Here is a 14,792-nt window from a genome sequence, read left to right as displayed (position 1 = left end):
GACCGTGTCCACACTCTCAGCAGCCGTGGTTACCCTGCGGGTGGCGCTCAAACGTGACGCCACCACCCGCTGCTTTCCTGTCAGAGAGGTCCCGGGCTTGCGGTCAGGTCGCGGGGAGTGCTGCTCTGCCAGCATGCGACGCGGTTTACACCCATAGCCACGGACGACTTGTTTGAGCGTCAGGCACTCAGTCCGACTCTCTGCAACTCCGTGGACGGTGGCCCGCCAAGGCTCCTCTGTCCGTGGGGGTTCTCCAAGGCAAGAATACTGGAATGGGTTGCCATTTCCTTCTCCAGATCTTCCCGACCCAAGGATTGAACCCAGGTCTCCTGCATTGCAGCTGGGTACCATCTGAGTCACCAGGGAAGCCCCCAATATACTTGAAGTGTATATTTAATGCTGGAAGTTCACCCTAGGGGACAGACAGAAGGATGTGAAAGGAAAAGGCACCATAATTAAGCCGTCCTTGGAAACGATGAGGTTTTTTTTTTTTCCTTTTTTCTCAAACACCTTCACTTCAGTGTAACTTCAAGCCCAAGCATTCTGGGAGGTAAACAGTCTGGTAGCTACGACGGATGAGAGGCAGGATGCGCCTCAGGACGACTGGAGGAGCACTGGGGTCTGGCCACTCCATGGACTCTACAGCAGAGCCTTGGACACAAGAGCCCCGGGCAGCTGGAGGACACATGACTCCTCAGGTTCCCGCAGAAGGCGCCGTGCCCGTCACGGAAGGGCACCCCTGAGAGCCTCTCTGAACCCGGCTGGGCAGAGCCACGCCGGAGTCTGGCTCAAGGCGGCGGCCCCGAGAAGCAGTGCCCAGGCCTCCAGGCCACAGGGGTCCCTCTTGCCTAGCCCAGCGCCTGACACCACAAAAGATAAGACATGTGGCCAGTCTCAGAGAAAGAGGGGCTTGCCACTGGGGTGAGAACCCTGGAAGGAGCTGACCCAAAACCCAGAACTCTCAACTCTCAGTGAACTTCATTTAAAATGAGTTCTTCCAAGTAAAACACACGGCCAAGTTCTAAGCACAGCAAGAAGCACCTCCAGGGGAGGAGGCCCCGCATCCCCCCCAGACACCGCGGTGAGCTCCCTCAAAGTGCCACCGCCAACCGTCGTGGGGAAGCTCAGTTCGGCCAAACCATTCACCACCAAATTCCTCCAGGCCAGTCCCTAGGGATGCCCGACCCGCCCTTTCCCGGCCTCTTCTCCTGCGCGGCCGGCGCCCTCCACCTAAAGTGCCACCTGCCCGCCGCCACCGAGGGCAGCCGCGCGGAGCTCAGGTCACAGGGGTGAGCTGGCGGCCGGCAGGGAAGAGCTCCCCTCCGCCCATCTCACAGTCCTGTACCACTGGGAAGCAACAAAAAAAAAAAGTAAATTTCCCGATCTCATCATCATGTGTCCACACTCAACACTTAAAGGCAAATCCTCATCTTAAAGTACTACGTTTAGGGATTCAGTTAAAATATACATGGGTTTTGTCTTCCCCTTGATCCGACTGTTGCTATTGCTTCTTCAGAGGACCGTAAAAAGAATTGATACCCTAAAAAAAGAACTCGATTTGTTTAAAAAAAAGAGCAACAATGCGGGGTAGGGGTGGGGGGGGGGCGGAAAAGCGTTTCCTCTCCCCCTCCTGCCCACCCCGTTTCGTTTTGGCTCACAAATTTTTTTTTTTCCCTCTTCGCTGTCGGTGTGCTCTCGCGGTGACTATCCTCCATCTGTCCATCCGTCCATCCCGGGCGCTCCGGGCGGCGGGCTTCAGGAGGCGTCCCTGGATATCCACCCGCTCTCGGTGAGGAAGTTCAGGATCCTCTTCTTCAGGACTTTGTCCAGGTAGCTGGGCAGGCGGCTCTTGGAGGGGATGCCCTGGCGCTTCTGCAGGTGGTCCTTGATGATGATGGTCTTCACGGTCACGTAGCGCGCGGGGCTCAGGTTGAGCGAGCTGCACAGCACCTTCTCGCGGTCCGACAGGAGCTCGAAGCCCGGCAGGTGCTCGATGGCCGCGAACTCGCCGTCTCGGCCCTCCTCCTTGCCCCGCTTGGCACCCCCCGCCGCCGCGGCCGCCGCCGCAGCCGCCTTGTTCTCCTTGCGCTTCTCGCGCTTGTGCCGGGCCGCCTCGTACTCGGCCGACTCCTCCATCTTGGTGATGCCGTTGCGCCGGTAGCGCTGCAGCTCGCGGATCTTGGCGCGCAGCATCTTCTCCTTGTGCATGTTCTCGAACAGGTCGTCGAACTCCTTGCACGACATGAACTGGTAGAGCGGCCGCAGCTTCAGCCGCAGCTCCTTCTCCTCCTTGCTGACCTTGCGCCGCGCCGCCCGCTCCTTCTCCTTCTTGTCCTTGCCCAGGAAGGCGGGCACCAGGTTGTAGTCGCGCGCGATGTTCTTGCGCCGCTGCCGCTCGCGGAGCTTGCGCACGTACATGTCCACGTGCGCGCGCTTCAGCTCGATCTCCACGTCGTCGTCGTCGTAGTTGACCGAGAGCCCGCTGATGAGCGTCTCGGCGTCCTGGTCGTACTCGATCTCGTAGTCGTCCCGCAGCGGCATGTAGCCCAGCTGCTGCTGCTCGGCCACCGAGATGTCTAGGGGAGGCAAGGGGGTGGTGAGGCTGGGAGAGAGGGGGCCCCCACTGGGGCAGGTGTGGTCGGTCACCCGGTTGGGGATGGTGTCGGGGATGCAGGCCTTGCCCAGGTTTCCGTGGATGTACATGCTTACGTAATGCTCCATCACTTCCTGGGGGGTCCGGGAAGCGCCGACGTGAGCTGCCATGTCCTCCTGCAGAGACGAGAAGCGATCAGAGCGTCAGGCGCAGGCTGGGCGCGGGGCTCCCTAGGCAGCTCCACCCCGCGGCCCGCAGGCACCGTGATGTCTGTCCCCCACAGCCACTCTGGCTGGGCTGATCCCCTGGATGGAGGGAGAACCTTTGGGGAATCCACCCCCGGAGAAAGTCAGGAACTCAGAAAGGCGCCGATCCGCTCAGAGGGCAGAGCTGAAACCCACATCCCAGACCCCACCTCTTCTCCTGGTTCTCTTAAGAGGACAAGCAGAGGCCACCCGGGCTGGGGCTGCCCTGCCTCCCAGCAGCCTGGCTGCGAGCCTAACAGGCCTGGGTGGACAGCCAGAGCCCAGGGGGCCCCTGCTGGCCCTAGTGACCTCTCCACTCTGAACTAGGAGAACAGATGCGGCCCGGGGCCTTCCGACCAGGGAGGGAGGCTGGCTCACTGCACCGCCTGCGTCCCAACGCAAAGCACCAGGCTCCGTCTCTGATGCCCCAGCCCTGGGCCGGTGTGTCCCTTCCCCGGCTGGCGGTCAGGTGACCCGGGAATCGGGCCACCGCTTCTGCGGGCCCCTGGGGTCCAGCAAGCAGCGGGAGACCGACCCGGGCTGCAGACAGGGGTCACGCCTCCAGAAGGGACCCGCCCTGCGCGCACAGGATTATTAATGGGAGGAAATTGTACAAGTCCCTCAATCTTTTCCTTCTGCCAAGAGGCCTCTTCCTTAAAGGGAACCGCTAAAGCCACTTGAGAAAGCAGCCGCCTGCAGTGTGCACTCGCTCCCAGCAGCCACTCCGCGCCCCGCCGGCCTCACTCCCCTGGCTCTGCCCAGAGACGCTCAGCGCCCCGCCACGGTCAGGATGGTCCCTGCACCCCCACAGGCAGAACGGGAGCCCAAAAAACCAGCCGGTCCCCTGGGGGGCTGACCCTGCCGACCAACCAGGCACAGAGGGGAGGAAGGTGTCAGGAAGCCCCTCAGAGTGACCAGACTGGCGTCCACCCTGCCAGCCTCTCCCCACGGGGCGCCGCTCAGGTGGCAGAAAAGGCCACACCGGGACCCATCCTGCCAGGCCGCCTCTGTGCACAGTGAGGGGAAGCGGGGATCAGAGCTGAGAGCAGGCCGTCTGCTGGAGAATCTACACGGTTCTTCCTTCAAAAACCTCTCTCAGCACCAAGTCTGCAGTTATCCTTTCCCAGGAAACGTTTTGTCCGAAAAAGCAAAAGCAAGTCACAGCCATCACTACCGTCACCAGCTCCCAGATGGTGAGCCCGCGGTCCTCACAGTAAAGGAACCAGGGGGCTCTGGGGGTCAGTAACGCTGTGCCGCAGCTCAGCCCACCCCAGCTGGTTCCAAGGAGCCTCCGAGACACACGTCCTTCCAGTAGGAAAGGCTGTGCTCCCCAGGGAGCCGGGGGCGGGGCACCACCGGCCTGCGCTGCACTGCCCGCGCTGGCCGGCAGCCGGGGTCGTGGGAGCCACATCTGACCGTCGCCAGGGCCCCCCCAGCGCGGTGCGGCTCAGCACGGGGGCCCCAGGCCTCGTCCAGTGTGGCCCTGCAGGAGAGCTCTGCCCTCCGAGAGGCCGCTGCCCCCTGGCGCCCCGGCAGCCTACCCCCAGCGCCCCCCGGGTACTCAGCGAGGGGGAGACTCAGCCCGAGGGCGCGGCGGGAGGTTGAGCAGCGATCGGTGTCTGAGCGAACCGAGGCGTCCCCGTGACCTGTCCGGGGGCCTCTCTGTCAGCTCCCACCGTGCGGACGGAGCAGGCAGGGGCTGTGTGGCCGTTCTCCGGCAAGGCTGCCGGGCCCTGTGAGGCCCCGCACGCGAGGGGCCAGGAGGCGCGGCCCGCCTGCGCTGTCAGACACTCCCTAAGGGCCCGGGACCGCAGCCCGGTGCCCAGGGCACGGAGCAGGGTGGCTGGGGGTGCTGGGAGGGAGGCCCTCCGCTGTCTGCCTTCTGAGGACTTGACGCTTTCCGCTGGACGCAGGTACTGCCCGTTCTGAAAACGAAGGGCAGTCCCGAGCATGAGAGAAGCAGGAGGGGGCACCTGGGCCGCTGGGGACCGCTGGGGGGCCAGGACGCGGGGCCGACCCCCACCACAGGCGCCCCGCATGCCCGCGCCAGCACTACCTCGTGCCCCGGAGACAGGAGGAAGTGTGCGCCCGGGGCAGCTGCCTCACGGCGGTCTGTGCGGGAGTTGATTTCTGTGCCGACACTGAACTTCCTGCCCCAGGAGATGCAAAACGCTCACGTTCTGAGACGGAACGGGGAAGGGAGGTGGAGGTTCTGTGCACTAGTTTTTCACTTTTATCAGTAAAACTAAAAGGGACCTCTTTAAAGTTAAATTCTGCCTCAATTCTCTGTTTAAACAGGTCTAAGATTTTCATCAAAAATTACTTAAGTTGCTCAGCCGTGTCCGACTCTGTGACCCCATGGACTGCAGCACGCCAGGCTTCCCTGTCCATCACCAACTCCTGGAGCTTGCTCAAACTCATGTCCATTGAGTCAGTGATGCCATCCAACCATCTCATCCTCTATCATCCCCTTCTCCTCCTGCCTTCAATCTTTCCCAGCATCAGGGTCTTTCCCAGTGAGTCAGCTCTTCGCATCAGGTGGCCAAAGTATTGGAGTTTCAGCTTCAGCATCAGTCCTTCCAAGGAATAGTCAGGACTGATGTCCTTTAGGATTGACTTGTTGGATCTCCTTGCATCAAATATATATACACACACACACACATACACACACACACACACACATATACGTATACATATACATATAAAACACAGCGTCCTTAAAAGAGAGGACCTCTGTTCCGGGAGGCAGCCCCCGCCCCCCAGGCAGCACACAGGGCGGTTGGTTCCTCGGGGCTCACAGGCAGGTTGCCCACCGCTCAGCGTCTTGCTCCATGAACGTCCGCACTCCTGGGGCCTCCGCCTGTGGAGGCGGACGGCCTGGGATAAGAAGCCGGGCAGTCTCCAGACACACAGGCTGGGCTTCCCCAGCCCTGTCAGGCAAGGGGCCGGATGGCCATGGGCCCTGTGCCGCCACCTCGGTGAGCCAGCTCCTCTTCCATTAACACAGGGGTTTCTGGCTCCAGAGGGACCTGGGCGGTGGCTGTTCATGGAGCCACATCAGTGGGGCTGGTGCCCTGCACCCAGGTCCCCAGGACCCCGCATCGCCGACCACCTTAGCCACTGCCTAGGGGGAGGCTGCTACTCAGGGAGGCGCTGGGCAGTGACTGCTGAGAATCGACCCCGGGGACTGCCAAGTCAGCTCGGTGCCAGTGAGAAAGGCCTGGGAAAGCCCCAGAGCCTGACTTCACGGGCTCTGAGACTGCGGGCCGTGACGGAAGGGGACGGCCCGGCTCTGACCCTCCGAGTCCAGGGAGCACACACAGGTTCCGGGAAGCGGTGACGGACACAGCCCGACGAAGACGGTCCACGCCGGCCACTGGCCCGGCATCCCACTCGTCTGGTCTCACGCGTCTCTGGTCCCCACGTGTCAGCAGGTCACACCAGGGGGGACGGTCCCGTCCACGCCTCACAGCGGCCCGTGACGGCAGGGGGGACATGGGCAGTGGGGAGGTCCTGTCCCTCGCGTGTTCGAGGTCCAAGTTGTTTTGCTTCATCCAGATGGGTGGATGGACAAACAGACGGGACTGCTGGGCGGGCAATGAGCAGCTGAAGTTTCGGCGAAAGAGACTTGAAGGGAAAGTTCAAGTACAAGTGAAATGAACAAGGCACACAGCTGTAGCTGAAGGGGGCCCCTCCCACCGCAGCTCGCGGTAACACCCGGGAAGCAGCCCAAAGTCTGCAGGCTTGTTTTCCTATACACGAACTTAAAAAAAAAAGACTCCCATCTTTAGAACAAGGTGAGGAGAGTTCGGTATGCCGATTCCTGGAGTCATTTGAAAAAGAAAGAAAACGCATCTCTGAGACCCTGCACCGGCCGTGAGATCACCGAAGGGAAAAGATGTAGGACAGTCCCACGGCAGGCTGGCCAGCTCCCGGGGGTGGCCTCGGGGGCTCTCCCCTCCGGCCAAGGCCGCCCCCGCCCTGTGACCCGGCCTCTGCCCACAAATGCCAGCTGCCCTCTCTGCCCAGAGCCTGGGGCCGGGCCTCGGGCCCTGCTCCAGGCCCCACCCCTTCACTGCTGAGTGACCTGGACGCGTCACTAACTTCTCTGCGCCTCCTGGTCGGGATTACGGGGGTGCTACTGCCTGCCACCACCACAGGACAGTCGGGGATTAAATGAGGTGATCCTGGTGCTGGGCACGGCTTGGCCCATGGACGCTGGCTTTGTTATTCCTGCTTCCACGGCCTGTGTTCACCAAGGTCCCCTCCTCCAGGAAGGCTTCCGTGGTGCCCAGAGTGAGGCTCACGTCCTGGCTCCTCACTCACTGCCATGAGACGTGTGTCATCTCGGCTCCTGCTGATCATCTGTAATTGCTCCTCTTAAGGGTTTTGTCAGGATAAAACACACCATCGTGAACAGCCACAGTCAACGTGTACGGACATTTACGGGTTTCACCTCATCTCATCCTCCGAGCCGCGTCCCCCGCCTCCCAGATCGCGAGGACCACCTTGGGCACGGCCACCCCTGGGACAGAGGCCAGCTCTCGCCCACCCGCAGGCAGAGCCGTGCCAGCAACCCCTTTCCGGACGGACCAGCTCACAGGCGTGCAGCCTCGGTGCCCTCTCTGACCCCCCGGACGTGTGGGGGACACCGCGGGACCCACTTCTTGCCGGTGCAGAGCATCCAGTCCCATCTCTGCGCGAACCAGCGCCTTTACCAGGATGACTCGTTCATGTCACAGAGCACCCTTCCCGTGCGGGTCGTCGGCGGGGCTGCTCTGGAGTACCCCGAAGGGAGCACGTCCCTTCCTGACCAGACTTGTGTCTGCCTGGGGGGTGGAGGCCGGGAGGCTGGCTTCGTTCCGAGGCTCCAGGGCCAGGCCTGGGAGGGGCGAGCATGCTACATCCCCCCAGGGAGACATGGCTCCCGCTTCCTCGTTCTTTAAAGGAAGAAGCCTCAAGAGGACAGAAGCAACCAGAGGGCCCACCATGTGGGCAGCTGGGGTAGAGACCCAGGGGGGCAGCCAGGATGCTGCAGGGCCTGGGGGGATGGGGTGAGGGGGGGCAGAAAGAGCCGCCTGCCGGGCCAGGAGAGCGCGGGGTCCAAGGCCGAGGAGCGGGCGGTGGGCCCGCAGGACCGGGTGAGGTCAGAGCCGTGGGCCCAGGAGGGCGCTCCAGGCTGGCTGCCCCCGAGGACCCAACCTGGGCTCTGGACTCGGACCCGGGCCTGCAGACCTGCCGGCCGCCCGCGTGCTCCGGTGTGCATGCACCTCCCCGCAGCTGGGACTCTGGCCCAGCACACCCTCACGGGGCCCTGGATGCGGCCGCTTCCCTCTCCAGCCCAGCCGGTCACCTTTTACAGTGAAGAGAATGCCCACCGGCCTCTCGAGCGCTGGGAAGACGCCCTGGGCCGGCCGCCTGCATCTCCAGACCCTCCCCCTGCCCTCCAGCCCCGCTCCATGCTGGCCGGTCAGGGCCAGCTGCCACGATAACTGGTCTCCCGTGCATCCTTCCAGGCCAGCGGCCCCTCCAAGTGCCCTGTGTCCCTGGGCCACCGCTTCCGTCTGACGGGTCTCTTTTTTTTTTAAAGCTAGAAAGCTCCATAAGCCTCCGCTCTGTCCCAGGGTCCCCGTCCTCTTCCCTGAACTCAAGATTCACCCGCTCAGACCTGTGACCACCCCTCACGGGGACTAAAGCCTCTCAGGTCAAATCAGGCTACACTTGTGAGACAGCTTTATGAAGCCACGGGCCCCTCTGCAAAAACCGCATGGCGGGTCCTCCAGGAACACACAGGATTACCTCACCATCCAGCAATTCCACCTCCTGGTGTTTACCCTAACTAACAAGGACTCCAGCGCTATCTGGACACCTGTGTTCACCACAGAAGCACCCCCGAGAGCCAGGGCCCATCCAGACGAGCAGATAAACCAAGTGTGGTCCGTCCACACCGCGGACTGTTACTCAGCCTCAAGCACGAAGGAGGTTCTGACACCCGCTACAATACTGGCCAAGCCGGGACGTTATCCTAAGAAACAAGGCAAAGAGCTCAGACAGTGTGTGAACCCACTTAGGTGAGGTCCCTAGACAGGTAAACCCACAGCGACACCAAGGAGAACAGCAGCTAAGAGGGGCTGCGGGAGGCGGAGACGGGGTTAGTGTTTAACGAGGACTGACTTTCTGTTCGTGAAGACAAGAGAGTTCCGGCCAGTGGTGACGCCCCCCAGCAGCACTAATGCGCTCCATGCCCCTGAACTGGACACTCACAAGTGGTTAAGATGGGGAACTTTACATCATGTATCAGTTCGGTCACTCAGTCACGGTCGACTCCTTGCGACCCCGTGGACGGCAGCACGCCAGGCCTCCCTGTCCATCAACTGCCGGGGCTTGCTCAGACTCGGTTCCATTGAGTCGGTGATGCCATCCAACCATCTCATCCTCTGTCGTCCCCTTTTCCTCCCGCCTTCAATCTTTCCCAGCATCAGCGTCTTTTCCAATGAGTTAGTCCTTCACATCAGGTGGCCAAAGTATTGGAGATTCAGCATCAGTCCTTCCAATGAATATTCAAGCCTGATTTCCTTTAGGATTGACTGGTTTGATCTCCTTGCAGTCCACTGTATGTCTAATGTATACATAAAGTGTATACTACGTATACATAAAGTATGTGTATACATGGATACATGTATCTAATATATACATAAAGTATACACTGGATACATGTACCCATGTAAATATGTATTTTACGTATGCATTATGTATATATAATATATACTTTACCACAATAAAAATATATACATTTTTCAAATAGTAAAAGTTTTACAAGTTGCATGCCTTACTCTAGCTACACCGGTGCTTCTTAAAGTAAAGGGTCCCCGGGACAGCAGCAGCATCACCTGGGAACCTGTTGGAACTGCGGACTCTCACGCCGCCCCCTGACCTCCTGACTTCAGAAGGGTGGGGTGGCGGGGGAGGACAGGACTGTGCTTAAGGAGCCTCCCAGGGTTTTCTCAATCACTCTGAGAGTTTGAAAACCACTTGCTCAGGGACTGGCTTTCCCTGGTGCTCCGGTGGACTCCATGCTCCCTCAGCAGGGCTGCAGGTTCAACCCCGAGCCAGGGGACTAGGGCCCACAGAACCAGCCCCCCAAACAACAAAGGCCCCGCTCTGCATAACTCTCTGACCTCTAGCTGGCTTCTCCACCCAAGCTCTTCCCTGCCCCTCCTTGATGGCGATTAAGACCCCCGCTCTCAGGAAGCTGACAGGATGAACTGACCCATTTCCCACCAACGCACAGAAGGCCTCCGCCCTGCCGAGGAGGAGAAGTGCGCTGAGGACTCACTGCATCAGAGCCCCGGACTCTCTGTAACCGCTGCATCCAGACCTCACCCGCGGACGCTCTGCGTGTAGCATGGGGTCCAGCACAACATGGGTCCTGAGCGAGTGCCAGACGATGAAGGCACACAGCGCGTCCGCGTCACCCAGCCTGCCGGGCCCCACTGTCATCCACGCAGGGAGAGCCCTTGTTCATGACGTTCCGCCTGCCTCCGGTAATCAGCCTGAACGTACGTTCACAGCACAAGGCCTCGCAGAGTCCACAGACCACTCCACATCCTTTTTCAACTTGAAATCAAGCTTCGGGGCCAGCGTGAACCCCACCTGCCCCTGGAGTCCTCCTGACCACCAGAGGTGGGGGGGGCCCAGGCCTCCCTAAAACCGGTCGATGCTCCAGCAACCAACCAACGAATGCGCGGCGCCGTGGGAAAGTGCAGCCTGGTGTTCACATCCGTGCTTGCGTCCCCCAGGGTCCGTGTCCTCCAACCTCGAACCTGCACAGCGCCCAGCACGCAACCAGCGGCCCGGGACGAGGCAGCTCAGAACCCACGGTGCTGGGACGTGGTGGGCCCAGTGAAGTCTGAGCTCTTGCCTGGCCTCCCGTCACAGGTGTCAGCCCCTCACCCCCTGTCCTCTCTGCTGCTCGTCCCAAACCCTCCTGGCCTTGCGGCCAGCACCCCTCAGCCAGGCCCGGACCCTGGGACACGCTGTGAGCAAACGGTCCAGACTTCAGCAGGGCCTGTCCCCACGGAGTCCCCACAACCCCGCGCCCACGTGTACCACCAGAGAAATCACAACGGTCTCGCCTGCCTCTGCATCACTGTCCCCACACGCACACCCGCCCGTGGGACCAGGTCCCTGTCCCTCAGCCCCGGCCCCCTTATTCACCCCCCACCCAGTCGGGTCAAGAACCGGCTCCAGCCAGGAGCACGCAGCAGGAGGTTAAGCCCCGGCTCTGGCCTCACCACGTGGAAGCCGGGGCCTGGAACAGGGCCTTGCATTCTCGGGATCGCTGCTCTTCAACCAAGAACCAGCCCACAGCCTGCTGAAAGGAGCAGGCAGACACGCGTGCAAAGCGCCTCACCCAGAGCCCGCACCTGCTGACGGCGGCCTGCTCACACCTGGAAACAGCCCGCATCTCAGCACTGCAGAGGAGCCTCTGAGGAAGCAGAGCGAAGCTCAGGGCAAAGGCGCCCCAGAGAGCAGAGGGAGAGATGGGAGAGCCACGCCCCAGCCTGCCCGTGGACCTCCGACCCCAGACCCCAAGGCCTGCTAAGCAGGGAGAAGCCCCCGGCTTTGTCTCTTGGAGCAGCTGAGCCTGCTGCCAGCCCAGAGTCGGAACCTGCCTTTCAGCACGCTTTCCAGATGGTTTGAGCGCAAGTTAAAGTAGTCCTGCTCTCAGAGCACCCTCCCGGCCTCCCTCGGCATCTACAGTACATCTTTTAGCCCCAGGCTCACTTTTCAAGTATTTTCCGCAGAGCTGCAGGGGAGGCAGTGCTGACGGGGCGGCTCGGAGCACAGACTCGGACACCAAACGATTCGGCCCGAAGCCTGTGGCACAGACCTGTGCTGGGAGGCTCTCACAAGGAACCACGCGAGCTCAGCACAGGGCCCGGCACCCAGCGAGCCTCTCGGTCCATGCCAGCTATTTTTAGCGGCAACTGCAGAGATAAGAGCTGCAAAAATGAAGCGGGGAAGGGAAGTCTCTCTGAAGCACTGATATGGGAGCAGAAAGACCACTCACAAACCATGATTGGGGGGGTCGGGGAGTGGGGAGCACTCTCAACAGAACAAATAACAAATGATCAAAAGGATCCCGGGGTAGGTAGACGCTGAAAGGCCCTGCAGGCCCTCAAGTTTCATCTCCGTACAACTGGAAGCCGCTGCAGGCTGATGGGAGGTGACCTGTCCTCAGACACGGCTCCAATCCTGCTTCCTGGAACGGGCTGCAGGGCCCGGGGACCAAGCAGAGAGGCCAGTCCGGAGGCTCCAGGAGCTGTCAGGCAAGAGATGGACACCAGCCTGCGCTGAGGCTGTGAGAAGAGGCTAGCTTCTGGAAGATTCTGAAGATAGGGCTGCCACTGAACTGGACCCGGAAGAAGGCCCTGAGGATGGTACTTCATTTGCAGCCCAAGGAGCCAACCGATCAAGGTGTGAGATTTGGGTCAAGGGAAGTGGAGGAGTCCAGGGAATACGCACCGGGATGGCAGGGATGGGTTTGCAACCAGAGGCTGGACCTCAGGACCAGCCCGCCACAACCCTGTAACGCCCATGAAGGCCAGGCTGACACCATTCCTTCCACACTCCTTCACCGTCACAGGACGCGCATGGAGCAGAGGCTCCACACACGTCCATGGACAGCGCTTCAGGACCAAGTGAGGGGGGTCCGGGGGGTGGCCTCCGTGATGCTGGCACTCAGCTGAGAACCGGGAGCAGTGTCTCTAAGGAGCTGGGAGAGGCTCGAGATTCCAGGGCTGCGGAATGGGCACGGGTCCCCGAAGACGGGCTCGCTTGACCGACAGAAAAAAGCTAACCTAAATACAGGCAGGGCAGGTTTGGGGACGCGGGGAGAAGCGTGGAACGTCTCCAACGGCAAGCCCAGGAGAAGGGGCCGGCGGTCGGGCCCCAGCATCTGTGGGCTCAACCCTGCTCTGACATTTTAGACAAGGGACAGAGTACGGGATGATTCTGGTGGCCTGGGAGGATTCTGGAACAATCCCGCCCCCCCCCGCCCCCCCCGTGGATGGCGAGGGACGGCTGTGCTGCTGGAGAAGTGGTTCGGGGAGCTGGGGGACCACCACATGGAAGGGTATGGAAAGAGGAGGGAGTGGGCTCCCGTCTCTCCCCCCGCACTTCTCACAACGCCTGGAGGTGGCCACACATCCCTAGTGGTTATGGGCCAAAAGCCAGCCAGGCCTTCTCCTTCTAACACGGCCGAAAGCCTCCTCTTGCAGAGTGCAAAGAACACTCAGAGACCACCTGGGGAAGAGCCACCACATCCCTCTCTCTCCAGAGCCCGATGTGGACGAGTGCAGTCCAGCTGTGTTCTCCCTCGGATAAATGTCCCCAAAGAAACCTCCTGAGAGAAAGTGAAGTCGCCCGGTCGTGCCTAACTCTGCGACCCCGTGGATGGTAGCCCACTGGGTTCCCCTGTCCATGGGGATCCTCCAGGCAAGAATACTGGAGTGGGTTGCCATTTCCCTTCTCCAGGGGATCTTCCCAACCCAGGGGTCAAACCCCGGGGTATCCTGCACTGCTGGGGCACTCTTTACCAACTGGGCCCCCAGTGGAGAGACCCAAATGCAAAAGGTCAGGCATGGCCCAGTCCATGCGCTCCGCGGCAGAACCCACTCAGCCCAGGTCACACGAAGCCCAGGGTGTCGCGGGGACGCAAGGGTCAACAAGTGCCTGGCAGGGGCCACAAGGCCACAAAGTGAGTGGTGGCCGCGGCGGTGAGGGTGGCGGGGAGGACCAGGAGCGCCTGCCTGCAGGGCAGAAGGCGTAGAGAGGAGCTGCTCTGGCCTTCAGCACACTGTCCCCCAGGCAAAACCCACTCCTTCCTGGGCCGCCCTACTGCTGTCAAGGCTCAGAGCCGCCCGTGTCCCCCCGACTCCCTTCTGGGGAGTCCCCTGCGGGGCGCCGGGCTTCGCCCAAGGGGTGCACTAGACAGACACCCGCAGAGGTCACCCCAAAAGGCTGGGAAAACGGCCCGGGGGTGGGGGGTGGGGGGCAGTCAGCCCGATTCCCGCTCCCCCGCCCCGCTACTTCCTGCTGTGTGACCTTGGGCGGCTGGCTCACCCTCTCTGTGCGCCTGGCCCTGCCCCGGGAGGCGGGCGCGGGCCCGTACCCCCCGCCCATGGCCACCCCCCGCGCCCTCGCGGAGCCAGCACCCCCGCAGGTGCGCCTGGGGGCCCGCCGCTCACCCAGTTCCCGAAGCCGAACTGCTCGATGGCATCCAGCAGCAGCTGCTCCTCGCGGCTGGTCCAGCCGCCCTCGGCCTCGGGCCCCCAGAGCGTGAAGCGCCCGCCGTCCACCAGCTGGTAGCCGTGGTAGCGGCGGTGGTGGCCGATCTCGGCGCCGGCGGAGAAGCACTCGGGGCACAGCTCGATGTCCTGGCACTCAGTGCAGCGGAAGCGCAGCGGGCTCACCTCGGCCAGGCAGTACACGCAGTACTTCTTGCCGAGCTCCGCCATCTTCCGCCGCCGGGGCCCCGCCGCCCCGCGCTCCAGCGAAACCGCCGCGGCCGCCGCCGCCGCGGCCGCCCCGCCCCAGGCGCCCGCTGCAGCCGGCCTGCCGGGCCGCGCGTCCCGCCTCAGCGCGCAGGCGCCCTCGGGCCGACCTGGTCGCGCACCGCGCAGGCGCCGCCGGGCGGGGGGGGTGGGGGTGGGGGACCCGGCCTGCTGCTCTGCGCCTGCGCTTCCTCCCCGCACCCCAACCCCAGAGGCCCCGACGCTCTGGCAAGCGGGCGGAAAAGGAAGCCGCGGCGGGACGCGCCCCGCCCCCTTTCGGTGAGAGCCTACGCCCTCCGCCAATCAAAGCCGCCCCCCGTCGTCCGTGAGCAGCCTCCCATTGGTCTGCTCTGGCCTGGAGGCGGGGAGAACGGGGCGGGGCCCCAGGCCCTGGAA

General features: G+C 62.2%; 1 protein-coding gene across 1 annotated transcript; it reads right to left on the bottom strand.

The window, feature by feature from the left end:
• Window positions 1-25: 25 nt before the first annotated feature.
• TADA2B (transcriptional adaptor 2B) lies at window positions 26-14,487 on the bottom strand. The gene is made up of 2 exons (XM_043448376.1): window positions 14,091-14,487; window positions 26-2,769 (listed from the first exon to the last, which is right to left on the bottom strand). The coding sequence occupies exons 1-2, from the start codon at window positions 14,358-14,360 to the stop codon at window positions 1,756-1,758; spliced, it is 1,284 nt and encodes a 427-aa protein (XP_043304311.1). The 5' UTR covers window positions 14,361-14,487; the 3' UTR covers window positions 26-1,755.
• Between the last annotated feature and the right edge of the window lie 305 nt (window positions 14,488-14,792).

This window comes from Cervus canadensis, chromosome 26 (assembly GCF_019320065.1).
Source record: "Cervus canadensis isolate Bull #8, Minnesota chromosome 26, ASM1932006v1, whole genome shotgun sequence".
In the NCBI taxonomy this organism is placed as follows: domain Eukaryota; kingdom Metazoa; phylum Chordata; class Mammalia; order Artiodactyla; family Cervidae; genus Cervus; species Cervus canadensis.
The sequence above is the reverse complement of the archived record's forward strand: the minus strand, read 5'-3'. Positions and strand labels throughout refer to the sequence as shown.

What these genes read in the sequence shown, in the direction of transcription:
- TADA2B (XM_043448376.1), bottom strand. Translation starts at nt 14,360, where the DNA reads ATGGCGGAGCTCGGCAAGAAGTACTGCGTGTACTGCCTGGCCGAGGTG. An exon ending in AGTTCGGCTTCGGGAACTGG is followed by an intron (nt 2,770 to 14,090) that starts GTGAGCGGCGGG and finishes TCGTCTCTGCAG; the next exon opens with GAGGACATGGCAGCTCACGT.